General features: G+C 66.4%; 2 protein-coding genes across 5 annotated transcripts in view; one reads left to right on the top strand and one right to left on the bottom strand.

Annotated features, from left to right (window-relative positions):
• The window catches only part of LOC142601829 (dedicator of cytokinesis protein 2-like), a 75,544-nt gene that overhangs the window by 16,630 nt on the left and 35,598 nt on the right, over window positions 1–23,316 (bottom strand). The gene's annotated exons all lie outside the window — the stretch shown is intronic.
• On the top strand, window positions 959–21,490 carry LOC142601831 (uncharacterized). Of its 2 annotated transcripts, XM_075752942.1 has the most exons (4): window positions 959–1,049; window positions 11,635–13,535; window positions 17,892–17,966; window positions 21,089–21,490. In XM_075752942.1, the coding sequence occupies exons 2-4, from the start codon at window positions 12,004–12,006 to the stop codon at window positions 21,285–21,287; spliced, it is 1,806 nt and encodes a 601-aa protein (XP_075609057.1). In that variant the 5' UTR covers window positions 959–1,049; window positions 11,635–12,003; the 3' UTR covers window positions 21,288–21,490. The 2 variants fall into 2 exon arrangements, with proteins under 2 accessions (XP_075609057.1, XP_075609058.1); XM_075752943.1 differs by lacking the exon at window positions 959–1,049 and having other exon boundaries at window positions 11,613–13,535.

The raw sequence follows: 23,316 nt of genomic DNA, 5'->3' as shown, positions 1-23,316 counted from the left end.
TTTAAATTACGTTACTGGGAGCCACGCAGCCAGGCACTGCCGCACATATGGACGTGGTTTGTTCTGTGGATGGCGTGTGTGTGGGGAACGGGCCCAGGGGTAGCTGGCACATCACACGGCCCCCAAACCCACTGGGTGGTCACAGACACAAAGAGTCCCGGACAGCCCCCGGCCAAGCCGCGGTCCCACCACCCAGCCCCTCCCAGAGCCACCGCACCAGCAGCTGCGGCCCCAGCACAGCCCCAGCGCGGCCGGGCCGCCGGGCACACGGCAGGGCCGCAGGCAGGACAGGCTCAAAACCGGAGAAGGGGGTCCGTGGTCTCCGGGGGGGGATGCTGCGCTCCTGCCTGCTGCTCCCCAGCTCGGGGCCCCGGCCCCTGCGCACTGCTGTGCCGGTGGTCCCGCCGCCCCGCAGCCCTGCCCGGTGCAAAGGCCGGTCTCCCCCGCTGCCCACCGCGCCCCCAGCCCCGGGGCGGGCGGGGGCCTTTCCCGGCGCCGTGCAGCTGCTCCGGGGCCCAGCGGCTGGCTGGGGGACGGCGGGGGGACACGGGCTGTGCCCGCCGTGTGCCCGGCCTCGACCACGGGACTGGCCACGGCGCCTGCACCCCCCACCCCGGAGCCCCGGCGGTGCCGGTGCCGGTCCCGGTGCCGGTCCCTTCTCCTCCGCCCGGCCCGGCTCTGCCCTCCCCGCCTGCCCGACACCGCGGGGCAGCGCCGGGTGCCCGCGGTGCCAGAGGAGGAGCGTGCAGCCATCGCACCGCCCGGGGAGCCCGGCCCGGGCAGGACCCGGCTGAGAGGTACCGGGGCTCCGGGGCAGGGCACGGCACGGCACGGCACCGTCCAGGCGCCCCCAACCCCCGCGTCCAGCCCGCACCGCCGCCAGCGCCCGTCCGCCGCTCCGCGCCGACACCGGCTCCGCCCCAGCCCGGCCCCGCCCCTGCCGGCTCCGCCCCGGTACCGGCGAGCCCGCGCAGCTCCGCCCCGCCGTGCCCCGCGCCCGCCGCTGCCCGACCCGCGCCTCCGCCGCCGCCGCCGCCGCCGAGCACCAGGTACCGGGCGGGCTGGGGAGCGGGGTCCCGACCGGCGGAGCGGAGCGGGGCGGCGGCCGGGCCGGGCTCTGCGGGCATCGGCCCTGCGGCGCCCGTTCGCTGCGCCGGGAGCGCCACGGCGGCGGGACCGGGCCGGGACCGGGACCGGGACCGGGACCGGGACCCGGGGCGGCGCGGCAGCCACGCGGCCGGGGCAGGGGCACCCGCGGCCGGGGAGGGGGGGGCCGGGGCGGTGCGGAGACCCGGGGCGGTGCGGGGACCCTGCTGCCGGGAACCGCGGAGCGGTACGGGGAGCCCCGAAACCGGGACCCCTCGGCGGTGCGGGAAGCCCGGGGGCGGTACGGGCAGCCGGGAGCCGCGGCCCGGGGGATGCGCGGGGGCCGGCGGGGCCGGGGCAGGGAGCCGGGCTGGGCCGGGCTGGGCGGGGCGGGGGGCGATCCGCGGTGCCCGGGCGGCCGTGCCCCTTCCTCCCCGCCGCCGGTGCGCGGTGCCCGGTCCCGAGCGGCCTCGGCCGCCCTGGCGCCCCGTGCTGCCGGGGGTCACAGCGCTCCCCTGGTCCTCTCCTCTTCTGCCCCGCCGCCGAGCAGGAGCTGCCCGGGGAAGCGCGGGAGGCACGGAGCCGGTGGCGCCCAGCCGGCACCCCACACCGCGCACCCTGTGCCGGGCACCCTACGCCGGGCACCCCGCAGCGAGGCGGCCGGTGGCACCCTGCACCGAGCAAGCCGTTGGCTGCCGTGGCAGGGGTCTCCAGGGGACACAGCCGTGCCGGAGGCGGTGGCGTGGTGCGCGGCCGAGGGAGATAAATCTGTGCTGAGAGCTGCTGTGTTAGAAGACCCCCGAGGTCAGGCCCCTGTGCTGCAGCCCCACTGCCCGCTCCGCCTGCCCTGCTGTGCCACCCCGGCCCGTGGCTCCTCCGTGTGCCGAGCAGCTCCGTGCGGGAGATGTGGGGGAGCTGCGCACCCGGAGCAGCCTGGCTCGCTCAGCCCGGCTGGCTGGCGCTCTGCTCCCCCTCGTTAGGAGATGCGTCCATCAGCCAGGGCTGTGTTTGGTTGACACACGCGCACACATGATCCCAGGGATGTCACTTTCTGTACCGCACGCTGCGCTGACGCCGGCCGAGGGCACGGCTGCTCGCGCTGGAGGGATTCAGCCCACGCCGCTCCCAGCAGCTCCCAGCGCCGTGCTCTGCGTTCAAGGCCTTTGTGTCTGCCGGTGGGGCTTCGGCAGCCGCTGAGGCAGGAGCGGAGCCAGGCGCAGCCTTAGCTGCTCCCCGAGAAATAGGAAGGCGCAGCTTCCAGGACTGCTCCAGTCCCTCTCCTCCCGGTGGGAGTGCGCACAAAACCCAGTTAGAGCCACGGCTCCTCGCAGAAGTGTGGAGGGAGCCTGGAGGTCTCCGTGGAGCCGGTTTTCTGTTCGGAGCACGAGGTGGACACGAATGAGTAATCGCCGGGACCTGGGCTTTGCCAGCACGTGCCCACGCGGGGATGGCGGGTGTCAGCCGGGCCGCCTGCCTGATCTTGGATGCGCAGAGCTCTCCTTGCCAGCTTGCAGCTCCCGCTGGTCTCGTCACCTCCCGGGGGGCACGGGAGCGAGTCCCTTGGGACAGCCGCGGTGGCAGGGGACGCTGGGGGCTGCCAGCTGTGCTCCCTCCCTGCTGGTGCCGCCCGAGGAGAGGGGCCGCAGAGCCGCCGGGGAAGTGACTCCCAGGCAGAGCCGGGCTGAGGCTGGCACCCGCCGCCCTTTCCCGGTACGTCTCCTCTCTGCGGGAAGTGTTCAGTCCTTCCAGTGCGCTCGGAGGAGTGGAGTGGATTTAAACGCAGAAGCTCCTTTAGATGGAGGTTATCTTCTTTATGAATTATAGTTATTATAATTATTTAATAGTATGGTAGCATCCAGAGGCCACAAATAATTAGTGGGTCTATTCCCTTCCATAGTAACAATACTATTTCAGTCCTAACTGGTGCTTTTGGACAGGATCTCTCTTGTGTGTTTACAAAGATAGTCTGTATCATCCTGGCTGCTTGGTGGGTGGGGAAACCGAGGCACATGGCAAAGACAGACACTTGCTAATTCCTAAATTCCCCTGGTACCCAGTATTGTCTAAAGCGCATGAAGATAAAGTGGGGGATGGCTGCTCGGTGGCATTGGAAATCCACTTAAAGGCAGGAATTTGTATTCTGAAACGACGTTCTCCCTATCTGTGCTGGGAGGCTGCAGCCGCAGAGGCCTCCCGTGCTGGCCGCCAGGACTGCAGCCGGGCGAGTGTCGGCAGGACGGGGGCTGCCCGGCGGGGGCCGACGAGGCTGCTGGAGGGGCACTACCTGCACTCGGGGCCGAGCCCGAGGAGTCTGGGCTGGCATGCTGACCGCTGACCCGCTGACCGGGGTGCTGCGGTCGCCTCTGTGAACTGCTGGGCGGCGGAGCCTTTCTAGCTTTTTCCAGAAGTGTGCTTTCTGGACAGCTTGTGGCTTTCTAGTGAGATTTCCGGCATGCGAAGGAGCACACGGAGTCCCAGTCTGTCGGGGCTCCCCAGCCCGGCTGGCTGCTCCGCTCGCTGGGGCGGTTTGACTGCAGATGGGTGCCCGAGCGCCTTTCTCCAAGAGGTGAGACGTTCCTCGCCAGGAAAGCGCAGAGCTGTGGGAAATCTTGTAATGAGCCGTGTCTCCCGTGGCTGAAGGTCTTGGGGCTGTGTCCTACTTCCCTTGCCCTGTAATCACTGTGGGAATAGCCCGTGTCAGAGGTGCCGGGCGCTGGCTGAGCTCTCCCGCTCTCTGGGCCGGCTCTCTGCGTCAAGCGTTTTCCTGCAGCTGTGCTAGGCGTCTCCAGGACTCGGAGGAACGTGACATTGCCCACGCCACGTTCACTGGGAAGGAAGCAGCCAAACAAGGTGTTTGCGTCCTCCCGTGGCGGTCTCTTCTGTAGCCCCTAGGAAAGGTGCTGAACCGCAGTGCCCAGCAGCAGCTGCAGACTGCACGAGGGATGCTCGCCTGCTCTTCCACGGAGGCAGCTGAGAGAAAACGTGGGATGTGAAACAAACTCCTCCTTACCTCATCTCACTCTCTATGGGCTGTGTGCCACAGCCTGCCCGTGCTCCCCTAGGTGGGTCACCCTACTTCGTCATGTATCGTTTAAAACGGTGATATCAGTGCTCCTCTGCCTGGCAAAGAGAGGTGGGAAAGCAAGCGGGTAGCATGAGAACACAGACACTACTGTCATGACAGCCATATTAGCATCCATGGGAGACAGAGGAATAATTTGGCTTCTGAAGGCTTCTGAAGGCTTTGTGCAAAGGCTTTGTACTTCACTGTGTCTCCTGACCACGTAAAGTCTCCATCCGAGAGCACCAGCATATCTGCAGTTGAAAGAGAGAGGAGCGATGCAAGTGAGAGTCGATGACCTCTGCGTGCCAGGAGGAGGATGGTCTTGCTTCTTCCCCAACTGAGGGGATCCCTTCCATGGGGCACTAGCCATGGTGAGGGCAGCCGGGAGCCTCAGGCAGCCCTGGAGAGGTGCCCGCAGGGTGCCCGGGGGTGCTGGCGCTGCGGGGAGGCAGGCGATGGGTGCTCCCCACTCCAGCCGGGCAACAAGAGCCTTCTCCTGGGCCCTGCGGCTGGGAGAGTGACTGATTTTCCTGCAGAGCACTTCAGCCAGTGACCTAAATAGAGATGCGTGCAGATCCCCTGGCTCATGTGAGCTGCTGCTTGCACCAGGCCCCGGCCGACGCAGGGGAGGACCCGTGTGTCGGCGACGCTCGCTGGGGGTGCTGGGAGTGCCGTGGAGCGCGAGGCACCCGGGGCATTGCCCTGGCTGCAGGGGACTGCGCCTGCCATCCTTAGCCGGGCCAGCCTGGGTGGTTCTGGTGGGGCCCCGGAGCGTTTGAGCAGAGCCTGAGACCTTGCCTTGAACGCTCCCCGGAGGGAGGAGGTCAAGCACCGCGGGCGTGGAGGGAGACTGCGAGGATCATCGGAGACACAGGGACGCTGGCAGAGCTGGACTTGCTGAGCGCTGCAAAGCGCGGCCGGAGAAAGGACGTGTGTCCTCGCTGTGAACGCACGAGGGCTGAACGCTGAGAAGAGCTGTTCAAGCGGAAACACTATATTGGCACGAGCGCAGTCAGATATAAACTGGCCGTGATTAAGTGCCTGCAGGAAATTAGAAGGTCTGTCAGCCTCCGAGCAGCCGGGCTCTGGAAGAGCCTCCAAGAGAACCGCGAGCGTAGGGCATGAGCTGGCTTCGTGGTGGAGCTTCCTCAGCGAGGAACCGGATTTCAGGTTCGCGAGCTGCCCAAGGAGATGCTCTTAGTCCTCCATCCTCAGGTCCCACAGATGCTCCGATCCGAGTACAAAGGCATTGAGTCCTCTCGGAGCCAAAGAGGGATTAAGCTGTGCTGCTGAGTGATGTTTTGTGAACCTGGCTCCTGCCCCGTCCTCTGCTGGGAGCAAATGCCTCATCCTCCAGTGCCGCCCCTCTCAGCACCGGTAGCACGTCCTTCCTTTCCAGAGATCAGGAAAAGCAAAGGTTTTGTCCCAAGAGAAGTCATCGTCCCCAGCGAGTGGAGCTGGGTAATTAGCTGTTCTCTTCTGCAGTTCCAGGAGAATATAACTTCCTCGCTCATAAATCTAATCTCCCGGCTTCCTGCGTCTTGAGGAGAAGATTTATGTGTCTGCTCTGGTTTTCCCGCTGCCACAGACATTTCCAGGAGGACGAGGTGGAGGATGGGTGGAAAAAGGGCCAAAGCTGGCTGGGGGCGAGCAGGGTTGTTCACGGGTGTGGGGGGCAGCTGGGTGCTCGGTCGGTGCCTGCAGTCCTGCTGTTCCGTGGCCGTAGCTGGGGTCTCTCCCACAGGACACCGGTGTCCGTCAAGTCAGGAGGAAGAGCTGAGCTGGGCCTTGCTGCCCCGGAGGAGGAGGAGGAGGCGGTGGGCAGCTGGAGGCTTTCCCTCCACTCTGCAGTATTTTTGGGGGGTAACTTTCTGAAGGACAGTGTGAAACAGGGCTCCGTTCCTCTGAGGTCAACCCCGCAGCCCATGAGAGACGAGTCTTAAGGTACAAACCTGGAAGATTTAGTGCCTCCCTCTCACAAAACTCACCGTCCGTCAGGACTGGCCGAAGAGGAGTGACCCGGCCGCGGGGCTGTTGGCTCTCCAAGGGCAGACTCACAAGCCCTTTGCAGGCCGCAGGCAGGAGCTGGCAGCGCACCAGCAAAGCACGGGCTGGCGATGCAGGACCACGTTTTGGATCTCATCATCCCAAGTGACGCGACAGGCTCGTGGATCCGACGGCTCCGGGCTGGGGATGGCAGCCGGGCTGAGGTTTGATGTTTGTGGGGAGTGAGGGCAGTCTGCGGACCGGGTGGGAGTCAGCGCCTGAAGGTCGGTGGTGTCCATGGTCAGGTCGTAGGAAGCAGTCCCTGACGCTTCCTCAGCTCCTGGGCTTATTCAGCGGAGGAGGCGTCATTCCCAACTGCGCTGAGCATCCAGCTGGACTGGAGAGCTCAAGTACTCGTGTCATCTGCTGCACTATAGTGGCATCGTCTGGTTTCATCTATACATCATCTGATGTGACCTGCTGTCTCACCTTATTCATGAGCTCGTAATTCCCATGTGAACTAGAGGAGAAAAACACTGAGACCTTAAAAAATTGCTAAGACGGAGGATCCACCACCGTGCAAATCCTTTCCAAGTTGCTCTAGCGCCGGCTGGCCCCGCTTTTTAAGAAACTCGCTCCTCTGACCCCTGATTTTGGGCCGCCGTGTTTTGCTGCACTTTGCCTGCCCAGCCGGAGAGGAGCCCGAGGCTCCCGCAGCAGAGACCCCTCCTGCGCAGCGTCTGCTCCGTGCTCCTCTCGTGGCTCGGTGCTTGTCTTTTGCCTTCCTCCCCTTCTTTCAGCCGTGCTATAATCCGCACGTTTCCTCAGCGCTGAGTTTTTTCCGTGAGGTCAATGATAGCCAGCGCCCGCGCGGGGCCCAGCTGCCCCTCCGCGGGACCTGGGCAGAAGCACGGCTAATTGGCGATGATCACTGGATGATTATAGCTTGAGACATGCTGGTTAGCCAGTTTTTAATCCATTTAATGTGTGCCACGTTGCTTTCATATTATTCTGCTTCCTTCGTCAAAATGTCAAATGCCTCACAGAAATCCAAGTCTGCTCCGTCGAGGCTTTTACCTTCATCGACCAAACCTGGAACCTCATCAAACCAGACAGCAAATTGGTTTGATGAGCCGTGTTCTCCATGGCCCTGTGCTGACTGGCGTGACTGGTACGTGCTGCCGTCCTTCAGCTGTTATTAGTCAAGCTCCGAGCCCGTTCCCCTGCCACCGCCCCCGGCCGGTGCCAGCCCACCCGAACCCTGCTGGCACCCCCCCCATGCCAGTGCTCTGCCGCTGCCCCGTCCCACGCAGTCGGGCTGTCCCGAGGCTGCTCTCCACCGGCGTGCCCCAGGGAGGACCCCGACGTCCCCTGTCCTGCAGGCGCAGAGCCCAGCGGGGCACACACGAGCAGAGCACCAGGGCTCAGCCCCCTGCTCCTGCTTGGGGCTCGGGAGGTCGCGCAGCCCTGCTCCCGGCTGAGCTCTGGCAGGGCAGGGCTCCCCGCTCCCCCTCACTAGCGGGGATCTCCTGAGAGCTGCCTGCACCAGGCGCCCAAGGATGAGCATCAGCCACGACACGGTAGCCAGGACAGGTCTCCTTCAGCCATGGCCTCCCTTGCTGCCTCTGTCCCCAGTCCCAGTCGTCCCCTGGGAGACAGGAGCTACCGCAGCCCTGGGGTCCCAGTGGACCAGACCCCGGAGGGGACTGCTGCGGGTTTGGGACCTTGGCGGGGGGGGAATGACAGGGACTCTGGCTTCACAGCGCTGCCCTCCCGACAGCCCGCGGCACTGCGGGACTGGCCAGCCCCGTACGTACCTTGTTCTGGGGTAGGGCAGCGTTAGCGGGAGACACCCCTGCTCCTGCTCCTTCAGTCTGACCAGCACAGGTCCCCGTACTGGGGTGCCTGTGGGGAAGCTGGTTGGGCACAGGAAGGCAAGTAGGGAGTGTGGCCGCGTGTCGGACACGCGGTGCGTCGGCTGGGGTAGCCAAACACGTGGGGAGCATGGGCAAGTGTGTGGCCCCAGGACCGGGGTGCTGAGCACCATTTCCCAGTAAATGTGCTTGGAGATAGCAGCTGGGAAGTGCTGGTGCGGCTGGGTGCTGCATGCCTGCGCTTCCTGCACAGCCCCTTCCCGGTGGCGCTTTCTGTGCATCCAAAATGTCCCTGGAGCTGCGGTTCCAGACGGATCCATCGGCAAAGCGGTTTCCTCAGATTCAGGTGCAGTACAGGGGGGCCCATCAGATACCGCAGCCGCTGGGTTGCACAGCCCTCATTCCATCCTACAGCAGGACTCGTTATCAGCACCTGAAGATGCCAGCACGCTGCAAACAGCACCCGACCGTGGCACTAAATCTAACCGTACCGTAAAGCATACGCAGAGAGACGAGTGGGAGGGTCCTAGCTTTTGGTGTTTGACATCCTCAGAGCTGCTCCCAAATGGAGTTAGTGCATGTATAATTTATAGACTTTTTCTTTGTCCTTGTGGCTTGTCTCTGATCTCTCCAGCGGTGTGGTTCGGGAGGCAGAGGGTGCCTCAGCAGAGGCCCCGCTGACTGACAGCATCGCGCTTGCTGCGTAGGCAGTGGAACGGCCTCGTCTCGCTCTGCCGTCGGCTGCGGCTCAGCCAGGCCCCTGCTGCGGGCTCACGGGGGCTGCATCTGCACTTGGACTGTGCCTGGCGCGCTCCTGCCCCGCGCTCGGCTGTTGGAGCGGTTCCTGGCACCCTCTGCCCTGCGCCCGTTAGTGCTCTTGTTAAGGCAACCTCCGGAGTGGGCTGGCCACACGCAGGCTGCCCTCCCGGGGCACTTGGCCTGGCTGCGCTGGTCCCGAGCCGTGCTCAGGAGGCTGGTCCAGCACGGGGACGTGCCAGCCGGTCCCCCTCTGCCACTCGGCATGTTGCCCTCCCTGGCACAGACGCAGCCAGGGATGATGAAGTGGGACCTGGGCGCACCAGGCTCTGGGCACCGGCCGTCGCTGCAACGTGAGCAGGGAGAGGTGACCCCATGGCTGCAGCAGGCCCTCGGGAGGGGCTCGCCCTGCACCCCCTTGCCGTCCCGGCAGGCTCTGCCCTGTCCCGCGTGGGCGCCGGCACGGTCCCAGCCCCAGGCCAGGTGCCCGCTGGCAGGCGTGAACATGGGGCTGCTCCTCCCGGGCGCGTACGCAGGCTGCGGCGAGCGTGGGGCACAGGGGCGGGCGGCGCTGGCTCCATCCCCGAGCCAGCTCTCTCCTCTGCCTGTTGCTGTCCATACTAACGAGGTGCCCCATTCCTCCGCTGTGTCTCCGCCGCGTCCTGCCTCACAAACATCTCCCGGTGTCTGGGCACGGCTCCAAGCTCGGGAAGGAAAGCGCCGGGCGGCTGGGCGGCGCGTGGAGCAGCATCCCGACTAACACTGTGCGGGGGGTGCAGAGGCGCTGGGGCGCGTGGTGCCGGGGCGGGGGCCGGGAGGGCTGCGTGAGCCCCCGCTCCGCTGGGTCAGCAGCTTGCTGCCGGCCTGGGGAGGCACCGGCACGCTCAGCACGCGGGAAGTTTGCTCGTTACCAGCGCAGGGTGACTCCAGGCCGCTGTGCTGAGTCAGCCGCTTCGTTACAGCGGGAACAAGGCAAGACGGCGAGGGGGCCGGGGGGGCTGGCTGCTGCCATGCGTCCATCCGCAGCGAGGGCAGGAGGGGTGTGGAGCAAGCAAGGCTCCCATCTTGGCGTGCCGAAGAGGGTGCGGGGGGTACTGGGGGAGCAGTGGGATGTGGTCCAGGGTGGGGGCCACGGTGCTGCAGGATGCAGACATGGTGTGGTGCGAGGGGGCGAGTCCGTGCCATGGGGGAGCCCGCACTGCTCCGCTGCTCGCCTGTGCTGCAAGTACCTCTGGATGTTTGCAGACCTCGAATGCTGGGAGACTGAACCTCCAAGCGAAGCAGTGCTGCTGCCCACTGGGGCTGGCATCTCCGTCTCTCCCACCCTGTCCCTGGTGCTGCTTCCCAAAAGGAGCTGTTAGCGTCCTCTGCACCCTCGGGAAGGCCCGGGCAGGGCTGCTGGTGCGTGCCCTGTGCTCCACGGTGACCCGTGCCCAGGCAGGGTGACGGGCCAGGCCAGCAGCCAGTGACCAGGGTGGGCAGAGGCAGAGCAAGGTGGGCACCGGGCTGTGGAGGAAGGTTTGCCCTGCCTGCGTGGGGAGGAGGAGCCCTGCATAGCTGTGCACTAATAGTGGCAGGGACAGGGATGTGGCTGGGTGTGATCCCCCCTGTGCAAAAGCCTCCGCTCAGAGGTAGGGCCACCCCCCGGGTCCTGGCCCTGTGCTGCCTGGGAAGCGCCGCTGGTGTCAGGGACACGTCCCCAGGCACGACCTGTGGCCTCGGTCCTGGCAGTGGCTGCGGGAGCTGTGCCGTGTGCCTGCGCACGAGGCAGGGTGGGCGAGAGCTGCAGCTGGCACGGGTGGGCAGGCTGCCTGGGGCCGCACCATGGCAGAAGGTATGATGCCCCAGAGAGACCTTGCTCTCCAGAGGCAACCTCGCCGCAGCCTTGCCAAGCCACAGCCCCGTGGCAGAGCCAGAGGTGAGAGCTGGAGAGACCAACAACCGCCCTTCTCCACGGTGAGGGGGAGGGAGCGATCCCCCAGCCTCACCAGAGCCGCCATCCCAGCCGCAACGCCTGTTTTCCCTCTCGGCAGGTTCTCACACGCCTGAAGCGGCTCAGACCCCGAGCCACAGTCTTGCCCCCTGCCCACGGAACTGATCGCCCACGCGTACAGCCCAGCCCGCCCTGCCGCACCTCTGGTGGGTGCCGTGGCAGCTTGCTGCCGGCCTGGGGAGGCACCGGGCACCGGCACGCTCAGCACACGGGAAGTTTGCTCGTTACCAGCGCAGGGTGACTCCAGGCCGCTGTGCTGAGTCAGCCGCTTCGTTACAGGGACCTTGTGCCCAGTCCGGCCACGCTCCGTGCACGACGGGTCCCCTGTGCCCAGTCCGGCCGTGTCCCACACGTGCTGGGTCCCCTGTGCCCGGTGCGGCCCTGCCCCGCACAAGACAGGTCCCGTGCCCGCTCCAGCCGTGCCCACACCGGTGGGGCACCCCACACCTTGTCCAGCCCCGCGCAGAGCCGGTGCCCTGTGTACAGCGGGTGCCCCGTGTCCGTCGTCCCAGGCAGGAGCCCGCCGTGCCCAGCCCAGCTCTGCCCCCTGCCCACGCGCAGCAGCCCCCCGCGCCTGCCCTCCCGCCGCCAGCGCCCCGCGAACGCGAGGCACCAGCCCCAGCGAGGCAGAGCTATTTTTAACAGCTGCTTCTGCTTGATTTGCGCTGTGAACTCGTAACGTGTTTATGCTAAAGGGGTTTCTTTTTTTTTTTTTTTTTTTTTTTCCTCCCCCTCTCTCTTTGTGCCGAAGAGGCAGCGCCGCAGATCAAAGCTTGTCTCTTCGCGTTTCGCGACGGCGGGGCCGGGAGGGAGCGCAGGGGCCGGCGGGGCCGGGGCTGACGGAGCTCTCGCTCTCTCTCTCTCTGTCCCCGCAGGTCCGGGAGCCCAGCAGCCATGGGCGGCCGCGGCCGGCACCCGGCGCCCCGGGCAGCCCGCTCCGGGCGGCGCTGAGCCGGGCCGGACGGACGGCAGCGGGACCATGGGCCGCCGGCGGGGAGGCTCGGCAGCGGGCAGGGCCGGCGGGGCGGCGTGCCGGGGGCTGTAGGGCCGGGCGGCGGGCGGCATGCCCGGCGGCCCCTCGCCCGCCTCCCGCGCAGCATCCCCCCTCTCCGCGGCGGCGCGGGATGAGGCCGCCCGCTGCCCCGGGCAGCTCCGGGGACGGGCGCGGCCCAGGGCTCCGGCCGCCCGTGCTCCGCCCCGCCGCAGCGCCCCGCCGCAGGGCAACGGCCCCGGGGCCCTGAGCCATGGTCAGCCGGGAGCCCCTTCCCGGCCCGGCCCCCGCCGGCGAGGGCGGCCAGGAGAAAGCCATGACGGTGCGCTCGGTGCTGCTCAACCGCGACTCGCCCGACGTCGAGAGCCGCCTCAAGCGCCGGCGCAACCGCACGCAGCAGGTCCGCTTCAAGGACCTGGTGGAGGGCGGCGTGGGGCGGGCGGGCAGCCCCCCCCCCCCGGGGCCCGCCGCCGCCCCCGGCCCCAACACCCCACGTGCCTCGCCGCCCCCCAGGGACGCCCCTGAGCCGGCGGCTCTCTGTGCCTCACGGCGGAGCTGGCCCCGGGCCCAGCCGGGCTCGCTGACGCTGCCCATGCCCAGGAAGGCGTGCATGAGCACGGCCATCCAGACCTCCCCCAGCCTCCAGAAGCCCTTCCCGGCCTCCCAGCCTCGCAGCAAGAGCGTCTGCGACGTGGCCGGGGACGCGGTGCTGCCCGCTGCCGCGGGAAGCGCCCGGTGCCCGGGGGGGGCCGTGCCCCCCGTTGCCAGCTGGGCTGTGCCCCCGCGGCCGCCCGGCGGCCCCCCCGTGCGTGACCGTGCCGCAGCCCTCGACCCGCACGCTGCGGCGGGCCGCCCGCCACCGCCCAGGGATCCCTGTCCCCCTTATCCGGGCACGGCCGGGTGCCCCGCTGCCCGCTGCACCTCCCCGGCGCGGACCTGCGCCCCCGAGCCCTGCCCGCTGCCCCCTGCCTGCGCCCGGCTCCGCGGGAACACCGGGGGCGGCCGTGGGGCCGCCCCACGCCCAGCCTCTGTGCCCTGTGGTCAGCCCCGGCCGCCCGCCGAGCCGCGGGGGCTTGGCCGGAGCGACTCGGAGCGGAGCCTGCCCCGTGGGCACCCGCCGCCACAGCCCTCGCCGCACCGCCGGCAGACCGTCCCCACCACGGACACCCACGGCCTCCGCCAGCCAGCTCAGGGCAACCCCCCGCGGGACCCCCCGCCACCCCAGCACCAGCTCTGCGGCACGATCTGGGGGGGGCCCTGCTGCACCTCGCCAGTCCCCGTTCCACCAGCGCTGGGCTGGCACGGCTCTGCCGCCGCGGCACCAGAGAAGACACCAGCTGCGCTTGGCCGTCCGGACCCCCGCAGCATCTGCAGCCAGCTACATGCCACCGAGCCTGGGCACGGCCAGGCAGGACCGGAGGGCCCCGGGCAGCCGCTGCCCCCAGCCCCACAGGGCCCCAGCGTGGGGACGCAGCCAGCCGGGCGGGCATCGGAGGTCCCCCGGCATGGGCAGCCCTGCCTCACCGCCGAGCAGTCAGAGACACTGCGCCACGTCCAGGACCTTCTGCAGCTGGTGGTGGCAGCCAAGGGGCCGGTGGGACCACCACTGGGGGACGAGGACACCCGGACATCTCAGGGAGAGGGCCCTCGGGGGCCTGGGGAGCAGGGGGACCTGCAGTCCCAGCTGCAGTCCCTGGAAGGGGTGCTGGAGACCAGCCAACAAACCATCCGGGTGCTGCTGGACGTCATCCAGGACCTGGAGAAGAAGGAGGCCCAGCGGGACGGGTGAGCAGGCGGGGACAGATGGACGGGTCGATGGTCCTGGGGGGGGCTGTGGATGGAGGACGGTGGGGGGAGACCCTGCCAGACATTTGGGTGCTGCTGCCTGCCAGATGAGTTTCCCTCAGAGAAACTTGGAGCTGCCGTCTACAGACACGCGGCACCGCATCTTGGTGCGATGTCTCCCCTGCCCCCTGTTCTGCGTGAGCCTGCGGTGCCCTCCCCATGCCCAGGGAAAGCGTGCAGGGGGGTGCAGGCCAGGGGGACAAGGGGAGCTGGGCCCCCTGCCCGGCTCTGGTGCAGCTGACCTGCCCATCGGTCACTGGGAGCGGAGACCTGGGGTATCGCATCCGGACCGCAGGCTCAGCCCCGGGGACAGCCTCCTTATTTCTCACGCCTGCTCTCAGCTCCAGCCTTGGGGTTACTTAAGGCACAAATTCGGCAGCTGGTGCCCCAGTGACTGATGTGTCTGCACCCCGGGGAGGTGCCCACGCATCCCCATCCTGCCCTGCCCAGGACCTGCTCCACGGGCAGCGATGCAGGGCATCTCCTGGGCCTCCCAGACGTATTTGCCAAACGGAGCGAAGTGTTAGTGGTTAGTCTGTGATGGGCCAGAGCTGAGACCCTCCAAACTCATCTCATACAAGGGCCACCAACCTCCCAGCAGATGCGAGGAGCTGCTCACCCCATGCCGGTCCTGGCACCCTCCTGTAAAACCCTCTGGGGTTTGTTCCCCACGCCCCGAGAGAGCCGGCTCCCACCAGGGCAGCGCAACGCTCCAGGCTACACCAGTTTACACCTAACGGAGCCCGTGTTGGCTGTCACAAGCGCAGGCAGAGCTGCCCTCAGGCCACCTCCCAGAGCAGCGCTGGTGGGAAGGGACGGCCGGAGGTCTCCAGTGCCCACCGAAGGTGGGTGCAGCCCGGACAGGCTGCTCGGGACCTTGCCCGGGTGTGGTTTAGTGTCCAGGGGGACAGAGATCCTCCACCTCTCGGGCCCCTGTCCTAGTGTTTGACCACCCATGGGATGAAAACGTGCTCCCAGTCTCTGGTGCTTGTGCAGCTTATGCCCTCTGCTCCTCGTGGGGAAAGAAATGGTGAAGAGAAACGTGCATGCAGCCTTTGCGGTACCAGGCACTGGCCACGACTTGGGATATTCCCATTAAGCTCCTGCCGCTATTCCCCTGGGTTGGCCGTGAGGGAGGCAGCCGCCTTGCCTGGGCACCTGCACTGCGAGTGCCGGGGCTGGGCCAGAGGGACGGCCGGAGGGACGGCCAGCGAGGCTCCGCACGGAGCGGCACGGCTTGGCCCGTCCTGCCCGTCTGTCTGCGAGGTGGCCCTGGGGTGCTGGGGACCACGGTGGTGTGGAGCATCCCCCGTGCTGCTTACTGGTGGCATTTCAGGTACAGCCGAGTGAGGACAGCCCAGGGCACTGGGACAGGAGAGCTCGTTAGCTCAACGGCTCGTTAGTTTGGCCTCGCAGGTGGAGAGGGGCCAGGCTTGCCGGGGACACTAAGCTCGGCGTGTGCTGCAGTGGTATTGGTACGTCTGATTTGGCAAGCGGTTTTGGGGAGGCAGGGTGGCACACGGGAGATCTGGACCTGCCAGATGGGCAGCTCCTGGTAGTCCTGGCCCTGGTGCCTGCGCACGCGCTTAATTGTTTTATCTAAACCTAATGGCTGCTAAGTGCCTCCTTCCAGTTAGGGCAACAGAGGCAGTGTGGATCCCACAGAGGCGTTAGCAAGAGTGTGCACGCCCACGTAGGTGTTTAGGTGGGGTGTGCAGCACAGTGTCCCTCCCCGGCACAGGCTGCCTGGCCGCGGGCAGAGCCCGTGTGTGTCCGTCCCAGCCGGGAGCTGCCAGCAGCCCTGGGGTGCCAGCTCCCACGTGCCCTTCCCCGTGCTCTGAGCACCCGGCACAGCCCTCTCACCCCTCACCGCACAGCCCCGGCACAGCCCTCTCACCGCACAGCCCCGGCACAGCTCCCTGACCGCGCAGCCCCGGCACAGCCCTCTCGCCGCACAGCCCCGGCACAGCCCCCTGACCGCGCAGCCCCGGCACAGCCCTCTCGCCGCACAGCCCCGGCACAGCCCCCTGACCGCGCAGCCCCGGCACAGCCCTCTCGCCCCTCGCCCGTCAGGGTTGCACGAGGATCTGCTGCCCCCAGGGCTGTGCGGCTGCTCGGAGGGGAAAGGCCGGGGAGTGACCCCCTGCCTGCAGTGGTGCCCTCCGGGGCGCCCGCAGCCCTGCGGCCGTGCCGTCACCATGCCGAGCCTTCTGCAGGGTACGGTGAGGGCGTTTGCGGAGCGGTGCCTGCTGGGAGGGCAGGTTTGCTCCCGTGGTCAGAACTGAGCTTGTCTGCTCAGGAAGCTGATTTAGCTTCACTGCGGGCAGCTTAATTAAGATCTCAGCTCCGTATACTGTTGCAGCCAAATGAGCAAACAAGATGCCCAGAGACATAAGGAATGCGATAGGAAATCACATAAAAAATTATCCCAGTGTCCTTATGCTGAGGAACAGCCTGGCCTCATTTGCCACGGGTCAGCGTCCTGCAGACGCGCGGTGGCTCCGAGGTGCCCGCCGTGCACCGCAGCAGTGCCACCAGCCCTGACACCGCTCGTGGTGCAGTGTGTCCTCACAGGGTCCTGGCATCTACCGCCAGCGACTTCCCACGCCAAACACCTATCCCAGATTAGCTCTCATCCTGGTAGAGAGGCGCAGTTTATACAATGTTAGATACCCGCACACACGCATATATATATGGACCTTGCATATATATATATATATATTTTAAAAAAAAGGTCTCATGATCTAATTTATGTGCTAAGAGTATAATCCCAATTGTAATATATAATTTGGTGCATTAAAAGACCTAGTTTCTGAGGGCTGAGAACAATCATGATCAAGGTCGAGTCACAGGAGGAAGATTTAAACAGGAAAATGTGACTACTATGTGGGACGTGGGGGTGGTTGCTCAGCTGTCCCCCAAAAAGCCACAGCGGGCTCTGCCTAAGAGGGGCAATGGAGATGTGGAGATGGAGTCTGCAAGGGTGACCAAAAGCATTTCACAGGGCCCTTTTCTTACAGCTCTGAGAGCAACCGGGCTTGGGGCACCAGCGGGGAGCACCCTACGGCAGTGCTGGGGTGCTGGGGGCTCGGCAGGGCTGCAAAGCCAAAGGCACGCGAGCTCGCTTCAGAGAAGCTGCAGGCTGCTAAGCAAGGAGCCGCGTTGGTGGACCATTTATGTCCCCGCGAGGTGGTGGCTCTCCTGCCGGCAGCCGAAGCCAGGGCCAGCGGTGGCGTGCGGAAGCTGCCAAGCTCAGGGAGCACCGGGCTAGCACTGGCCAGGCGAGAGGTTCACTGCCAGGCCCTGGGACGCCAGGACGCTGCAGCCAGTGGACACCCTGCGCCTGCAAGGTCGCAAGAGCTGGGACACGCCGCTGGCAGGCAGCGGGGACATCGGGGACACGGGACACTCAGTCTGCATGGTGGGACCGGAGCACAGACCTGGTCCCGGGAAGCAGGCATCCCGGGGAGTTCCAGGCAGGAAGGCGGCAGGGCAGGCGGCCGATGTTTGCGCAGCGGGGCAGCACGGGGTGCAGCTGGCCTGGGCATGCATCGGGGCTGGTGTTTAGCACCAGCAGCAGAAACATTCAGGGTGTGGGGATCAGGGAGGAGGACTGCGTTGGGGTTGAGCTGAGCTTTGGCAGTCGTCAGCTTAATTTGAGTCCTGTGCACCTTCCCTGGAGGAGGATGCTTCAAAAAGAGATAAATCCTGAGTGTGGTGTAGGCTGGTGATTAGTCTGGAGCATCTCCCCCTGCCCATCTGTCAGGGCACTGCTGAGTGCTGCCAGTGCCCCCGCACAGACCTCACGCTGCCCACGGTCCCGCTCCCTCCACGGCGCCATGAGTGGGGCGATGCATGGTGACCCAGGGTGGCTGCGGGCGTGAGGTGCAGCTCTGGGATGGAGATGAAAGGAGTGTGAAGGGTTCGGGGCTTCTGCCGTGCCTGGCTCAGGTTTGCACTCATCTGAGGAATCTGTGGAGCTCAGAGGCACCGCACTTGGCCTGGAATCAGATGGCATCACATGGGAGGAGAGGAGCTAGATCCCAGGGAGGAGAGGAGCTGGATCCCAGGGAGGAGAGGAGCTGGGATCCCAGGGAGGAGAGGAAGTGGGATCCCAGGGAGGAGAGGAGCTGGGATCCCAGGGAGGAGAGGAGCTGGGATCCAGGGAGGAGAGTCCCAGCTCCTGGCTGCTGGAGATGAACTCCAGAGGCAGATGAGGGGCCTGGGGGCAGCTGGGGAGGCACGGGCAGACCGAGGCCAGGTCTCCAGGCTCACAGCACTTCTGCTCTGTTGTAGGCGACACTCGTACCGGACAGGGCAAGACATCGCCAACTGTGGGACCTGCCGGGACTGTGCCTGCATCATCTACAGGTAAGAGCCAGCTCCGGCACCCTGCACATTCCCGGCAGGGCCCCTGCTCTCCTCTGCCCTTCAGACGCCTGATTTGGCTACAAGGCAGAGGTGCAGGGGGTTTGTGAGTCTCTGGGTGTCAGGGGACACCACGTACGGACCAGCCACGGGTGTCAGGGGACACCACGTACGGACCACCCACGGGCGTCAGGGGACCGCCCCCATTACAACCACCAAAGCCGCTCAAGCCCACATCGGCACGAAGGGATTCTGCTGCTGATCATGAGTTACAGGGGCGACAGCTCGCAGGGAGGAGAGGGCCAACACTGCGCAGTCTGCAGCACACCCTCATCTCGCACCAGCCCCGGGGGGCACCTCCCCTGCCAGCCCCCGGGTGAAGGCCAGCGGGTGCTGGGAGCTCCCCTGGGGCTGGAGGGAAGCCTGGCCAGCTGGGTGACCCCTTCCTCTGCAAGGAGTCCTCAGACAGGGCTCACAGGCTGCTCCCCGCCAGCGGCACGCTCCGGCCCTGAGCTTGCAGCCTCCCCTCTCTCCCCCAGCTCTCGTCACGCAGGTTACACCGTGCCGGGGCACGCTCACCCAGCTGCCCGGCCAGCCCCGTGCCAGGCAGGACGCTGAAGCCGTCCCTGGGCACCACGGGTGGCTGGCGTGCCAGGACGCCTCAGCGGCAGATTTGGAGGGGCGGAGGTGCTAGCACGGCACGGGTACACGCTGTCCTTGGAGCAGGGCTTGGCTCACCCGGCCAGCCCAGGAGCCATTGGGGCACACCAGTGCCAGCTCTTCTGCCGGCATGCTGCCGGGGTTCCCGGCATGGGTGCTGGCACCTCTCAGCTCTGCAGCCAGCTCCTTCCACGTGTTGAAAGGCCAGAGCAGGGTCCGGGTGTTACTTGGCCTGAGCCTGGTCTTGTTATCCCTGCAGAGAGCAGCTCCCGCTCCCAGGAGCGGATGGGGTGATTTTCGTGAAGGACAGCTGACTGGCTGCAGCTGGAAGGAGAGTTGCTCCAGTTCGATGGCAGAGCATTTATCTTCCGTACAAGCGATATGTCGGGGAAAGCCTCATTAGTGGCTGGTGGGTGGGCTTGCTCGCTCGCTCTGAGTCCAGGCTGCATCTTGTTCTCCTTGTGCCAGCTTTGCACAGATGCTGCAGACGGACTGCCAGTCACGCAGGGGGTTCCTGCCCCTCGCCCCGTTCTGGGCCCACGGGGCCTTGGCTCTGCTTCCCCGGCGCTGGCTTTGGGTCAGGGCATGGAAGCACTTTCCTCCACTGCCCTCTCTCTCCCCAGAGCCCATTCGGTCTCGGGGGAAGGTATCTCATGCCTTCCCGGTGTAGCAGTGACGTGGCCGGGGCCCTCTCCCCGTCAGCCCTGTGGGAATCGGGGAGCTGCGGTTTCGCCCGAGTCTTCACCTGCCCCTCCAGGCATCCGTGGGTGTCCGTTTGTCCCCCTGGACGTGCAGCCTGCCGCCTCCCTCCACGCAGGTGCGGGTGGCTGGCCAGGCATGTTCTCATTTTGCTATTAATTAGGCTCACTCTGCTAGCGCTCGGAAGTGCAGGATGCGGCACACAGAGCTGGCGCTGAGCAGCGCTCCGCAGTGCACACGTGTGCGCATGGGGCGGTTTAGCCGCTGCTCCGCTGTGCTTTGTGAACGCCCGTGCGTGGGATGGACGTGCTCTCCTCCGGGCTGGGGGTGCCCTGGCTCCAGCCCCCACTGCGCACCGGCATCCTCACACCCCCCGTGCCCGCCGCAGCAGTGCTGCATCCGTCTCTCTCGTTCTCCGCTTATTTACACCACAAACTCCCCCGCTGTAGCTCGTGGGGGACTTCAGTGCTAATTGGGTCTGACGAGCCTGTCTCCACGCGGCACTATGGCAGGGAGAGATGTCACATCTCGGGGAGGTGGCTCCCTGTAATTGCCAGGCTCCCGCTGGGGACTCCCCCTGGGCTTCGCTGCCATCCGCGTGATGAGAAGAGGCTCCGGTGGGACGGGGGACACAGGGCGGGGGGCACGGGGGCAGCACCGAGTGCGGCGTGCACCGGGTGCCAGGAGCTGGGGCAGTGTTCCCAGCACCGGCCCTCGGGGATCACCCCCAGGGGAGCAGACCTGCCCGCCTGCCCCCCATCCCGGGGCCACACACCAGCTGTGCACCCCCATAGCGTCCCCCAGCCCTTCCGCTGTGTCTGTGCCGGGGCGTTGGGGTCCATCCCCACGCCGCCCCTGCTAAGGACCTGTCTGCTGCGGCTCACGCTTTATCCTAGAAATTGCTGGGGACAATCGGTGTCCCCGCAGGCTGAGGTGACGGGAGGTGTCAGCGTGCTGCGCGGGGGCTCGTGGAGCGCTCCCCGTGTGCGGGGCGGCCGTGCCACATGTGGGCAGACACCGCAGCACCTCGCTGATCTGATGGGATGTGGCTGGTGTGAGGAGATCGGAGCGCTTTCCGTGTGAGGAAGCATCACGGCACATGGCCGCGCTGCAGGGTGCTGTGGGGACACCGGAGGGCTCCGGCGCGTGCAGGAAACCTGAGGGCTATGGTGGTGGGCACCCTAATTCCTTACCTGCCCAGACACAGGGCACCCTAATGCCTTGCACCTCTAGTCACGCTTGTGCCACCTCCTGATGCTGCAGCTGCCCTCAGCCCATCCGGGCCAGGTGCAGTGCTGGTGGCAGCAGCGGCAGGACGAGGGGGACTGGCCCCAGGGACACGCAGCCCCTCTCAGTGCTACCTGGGGTCCCACAGACCCTGGGCTCGCCCCCCCTGCACTGGCACCAGTCCCCAGCTGGTTGGCCGGCTCCCCTCCCCGGGCAAAGTCTCGGCACGTGTTATTCTGAGCTGGGAGGGACCCGGCAGCCCCAGGGATGGAGCACCTCTGAGGGTGAGGGCGGTGGGCAGGAGCTGGCTGAAGGCTTAGGGACGTGCACGCCAAGAGGACGTCCCCTCACAGGGGACATGCAGGCCCGAGCTCGCAGGGGATGTGCCCTGGGGACACAGGGGGGTCTCAGCTCCCTGGGGACGTGGGGGGGGGGGCGCAGAGGTGGAGGCGGGCAGTGGGGCACAGTGCTGCGGCAGGCGGGGGGCCATGGTGGACGATGTCCTCTAACGCCGTCCCCTTCGCCCTGCTTGCCTGCAGCGTGGAGCACGATTTCCGGCAGCAGGAGGGCCGCTTCCAGCGGGTGCTGAGCCATATCGAGGGCGACGCCACGCCGAGCTCCCCCGTGGCGGTGGCAGGGGCTGTCCTGCCACCCAGGCAAGAGCCATCGCCAGCGACGAAGCTGCCTGCAAAGCTGGATGCGAAGAAATCCAGGCGCAAATGCTTCTGGTTCCTGTGAGCCGGCCGTGCCTGGCGGGCCAGGAGTGTGGGGGCACCGTCCCAGCACTGACCCCCTGCCCACGTCTCCTCCTTCCTCCCTCCCTCTGACGGTAGGGTTTGGGTAGCACCAGCTTTTATATTTTTAACCGTTCCGTTTAATGTATTGAAGCCCCTGTGTAAATAAGGCGAGGGGAACAATGGCTGTATTTAATGAGAATTCAATAAATTCTAGGGAGACGCTATTTTTGTTACATCCTCTCCCGCCTGTGCACTTCTGTTCTGGATGAGGATGAGGAGGGGGCTGGCAGCCATTCCCCCGCACAGGCTGCAGCGCTCGCCCACAGCCCCTGGGCGAGAGCAGCCTCGGGGCTCCCCAAGGGCCGCCCCGGCTGAAATCAGCTCCCCCATCCCTGCGCCCCACAGCGTGGGCTGCTCGCCCGGCCCCCCCCCCCCGGCTGCTGCCGGCAGGTTAACCGGGAGCACTGAGGATTTCTCCTGCACCCCCGGTCAGACACGGTGGAAAATGGTCAGCGTCTCTGCAGGACCCCAGCTGGGGGGGAGGCCTGTCCCCGAGACCTCCCGGGTGGGAGGGTGGGCTGGGCGGGGGTCCCAGAGGCCACAGCTCTCCTTCCAGCGAGGCCGGGGGGCTGGGGGCTGAGCCCCACACAGACTGCCCATACCCGGGGCTGCCAGGGGAGCGGGGGCTGCTCATGGCTGCGGGGGGCTAGAAATTCCCTCTCCCCCTTTGCAGCCGGCTGGCAGGGCCTCCCTGGCTGCAGGATGTGCCGGCTAATTACAGGGAGAATGAAATTAGCAGCTCAAATATTCCAGCCTCTGCAAGGCTGCCCACGAGAGGGGAAATTCAGCGTCAGTTTAACAAGGGTCCCAGATCAAAGCAGCCGGCGGCAGCAGTGGGCGGCAAGCATCCGCCGAGCGCGGTGCAGTAAGCGCTCCCCACGCTACGCCCAGCCCGCCGGGATGCACCACGGAGCCCCGAGGCGACATCACCCGCACACGGCACCGGGGCTCTCAGCTCAGCGTCCGCCGGCGGCAGGAGCAGTCACGGCCATCCCAAGGCCATCCCTCCATGCCTTGGAGAGGAGGACGTTGCCCAGCCTCCTCCGGAAGCGCCGGGCACCCTGGGCCACTGCAAGCGGCTGCTGCAGCCACAAAGGTCCGGCGGGGGGAGCAGAGGGTGGGAAGGTCTGGCCACGGCTTCTCCAGCTGGTGCCCACACCACGGTACCCCGAAGCAGGGGACTTACACGTGCGGGAGCTGACACGGCGCTAAACCCCGTCCCTTGTGCCGGGGACCCGCCTGGCGCTCGTGGTGCTGCAGCAGTGCCGAGGGGGGCTGGCGGTGGGTGCCAGGGGGGCTGGCGGTGCCGAGGGGACCCCGTGCTCGGCCGTGGGAGATGCTGCAGCGCCCAGCACCGACCCCGCTCGCCAGCAGCTGCCCGAGCCCCCGGCGCAGCCTCTCCTGCGGCAGCTCGTCCCTTTCCTGCAGGCGCTCGTGGGACGAGGACGAGCTGTCAAGGCGGGGGCAGAGGAGGTCAGGGACCTCTCAGTGCCCGAGTTCCCAGGACAGGGAATCTGGGGCTCTCCTCCTCCCAAATTCTGCTTCTCGCCAGCAGCGGCAGGATGGACCGAGGCCGCCTCCGGCGTGGGCACACGCATCTCTGGTCCCCCAGACCTTCCTGACAGCCACAGCGGCTGGAGCCACCTGGGCCGAGGGGCCCCAGACACCGGGGGGAAGGCAGGGGCTGCGGCAGCGGCATGGAAATTGTGAATGACCCTGGGAAAACTGCCAGACGGCGTTTCTGGAGCCTGGCAGGGCCAGCCCGTGGGAAGGGGAGCAAGCAGAGGGACTGAGGCGCAGCCAAAGGATCGCTCCCCTTCTCCCGTGCCGTACGTGGGGCCACGCTCCGGCACCCAGCATCCCTCCGCGCCTGTCACAGCGCGTCCAACAGCTCTTTTTGCTCTCGCTTCCTCCGGCGCTGAATCACGCAGCCTGGGAACAAAGGCTAAAAGCGAGATGATACCAAATGC

Source organism: Balearica regulorum, chromosome 4 (assembly GCF_011004875.1).
Source record: "Balearica regulorum gibbericeps isolate bBalReg1 chromosome 4, bBalReg1.pri, whole genome shotgun sequence".
NCBI classification, from domain to species: domain Eukaryota; kingdom Metazoa; phylum Chordata; class Aves; order Gruiformes; family Gruidae; genus Balearica; species Balearica regulorum.
Note: the sequence above shows the minus strand (reverse complement) of the source record. Positions and strands in the feature narration are given on the sequence as shown.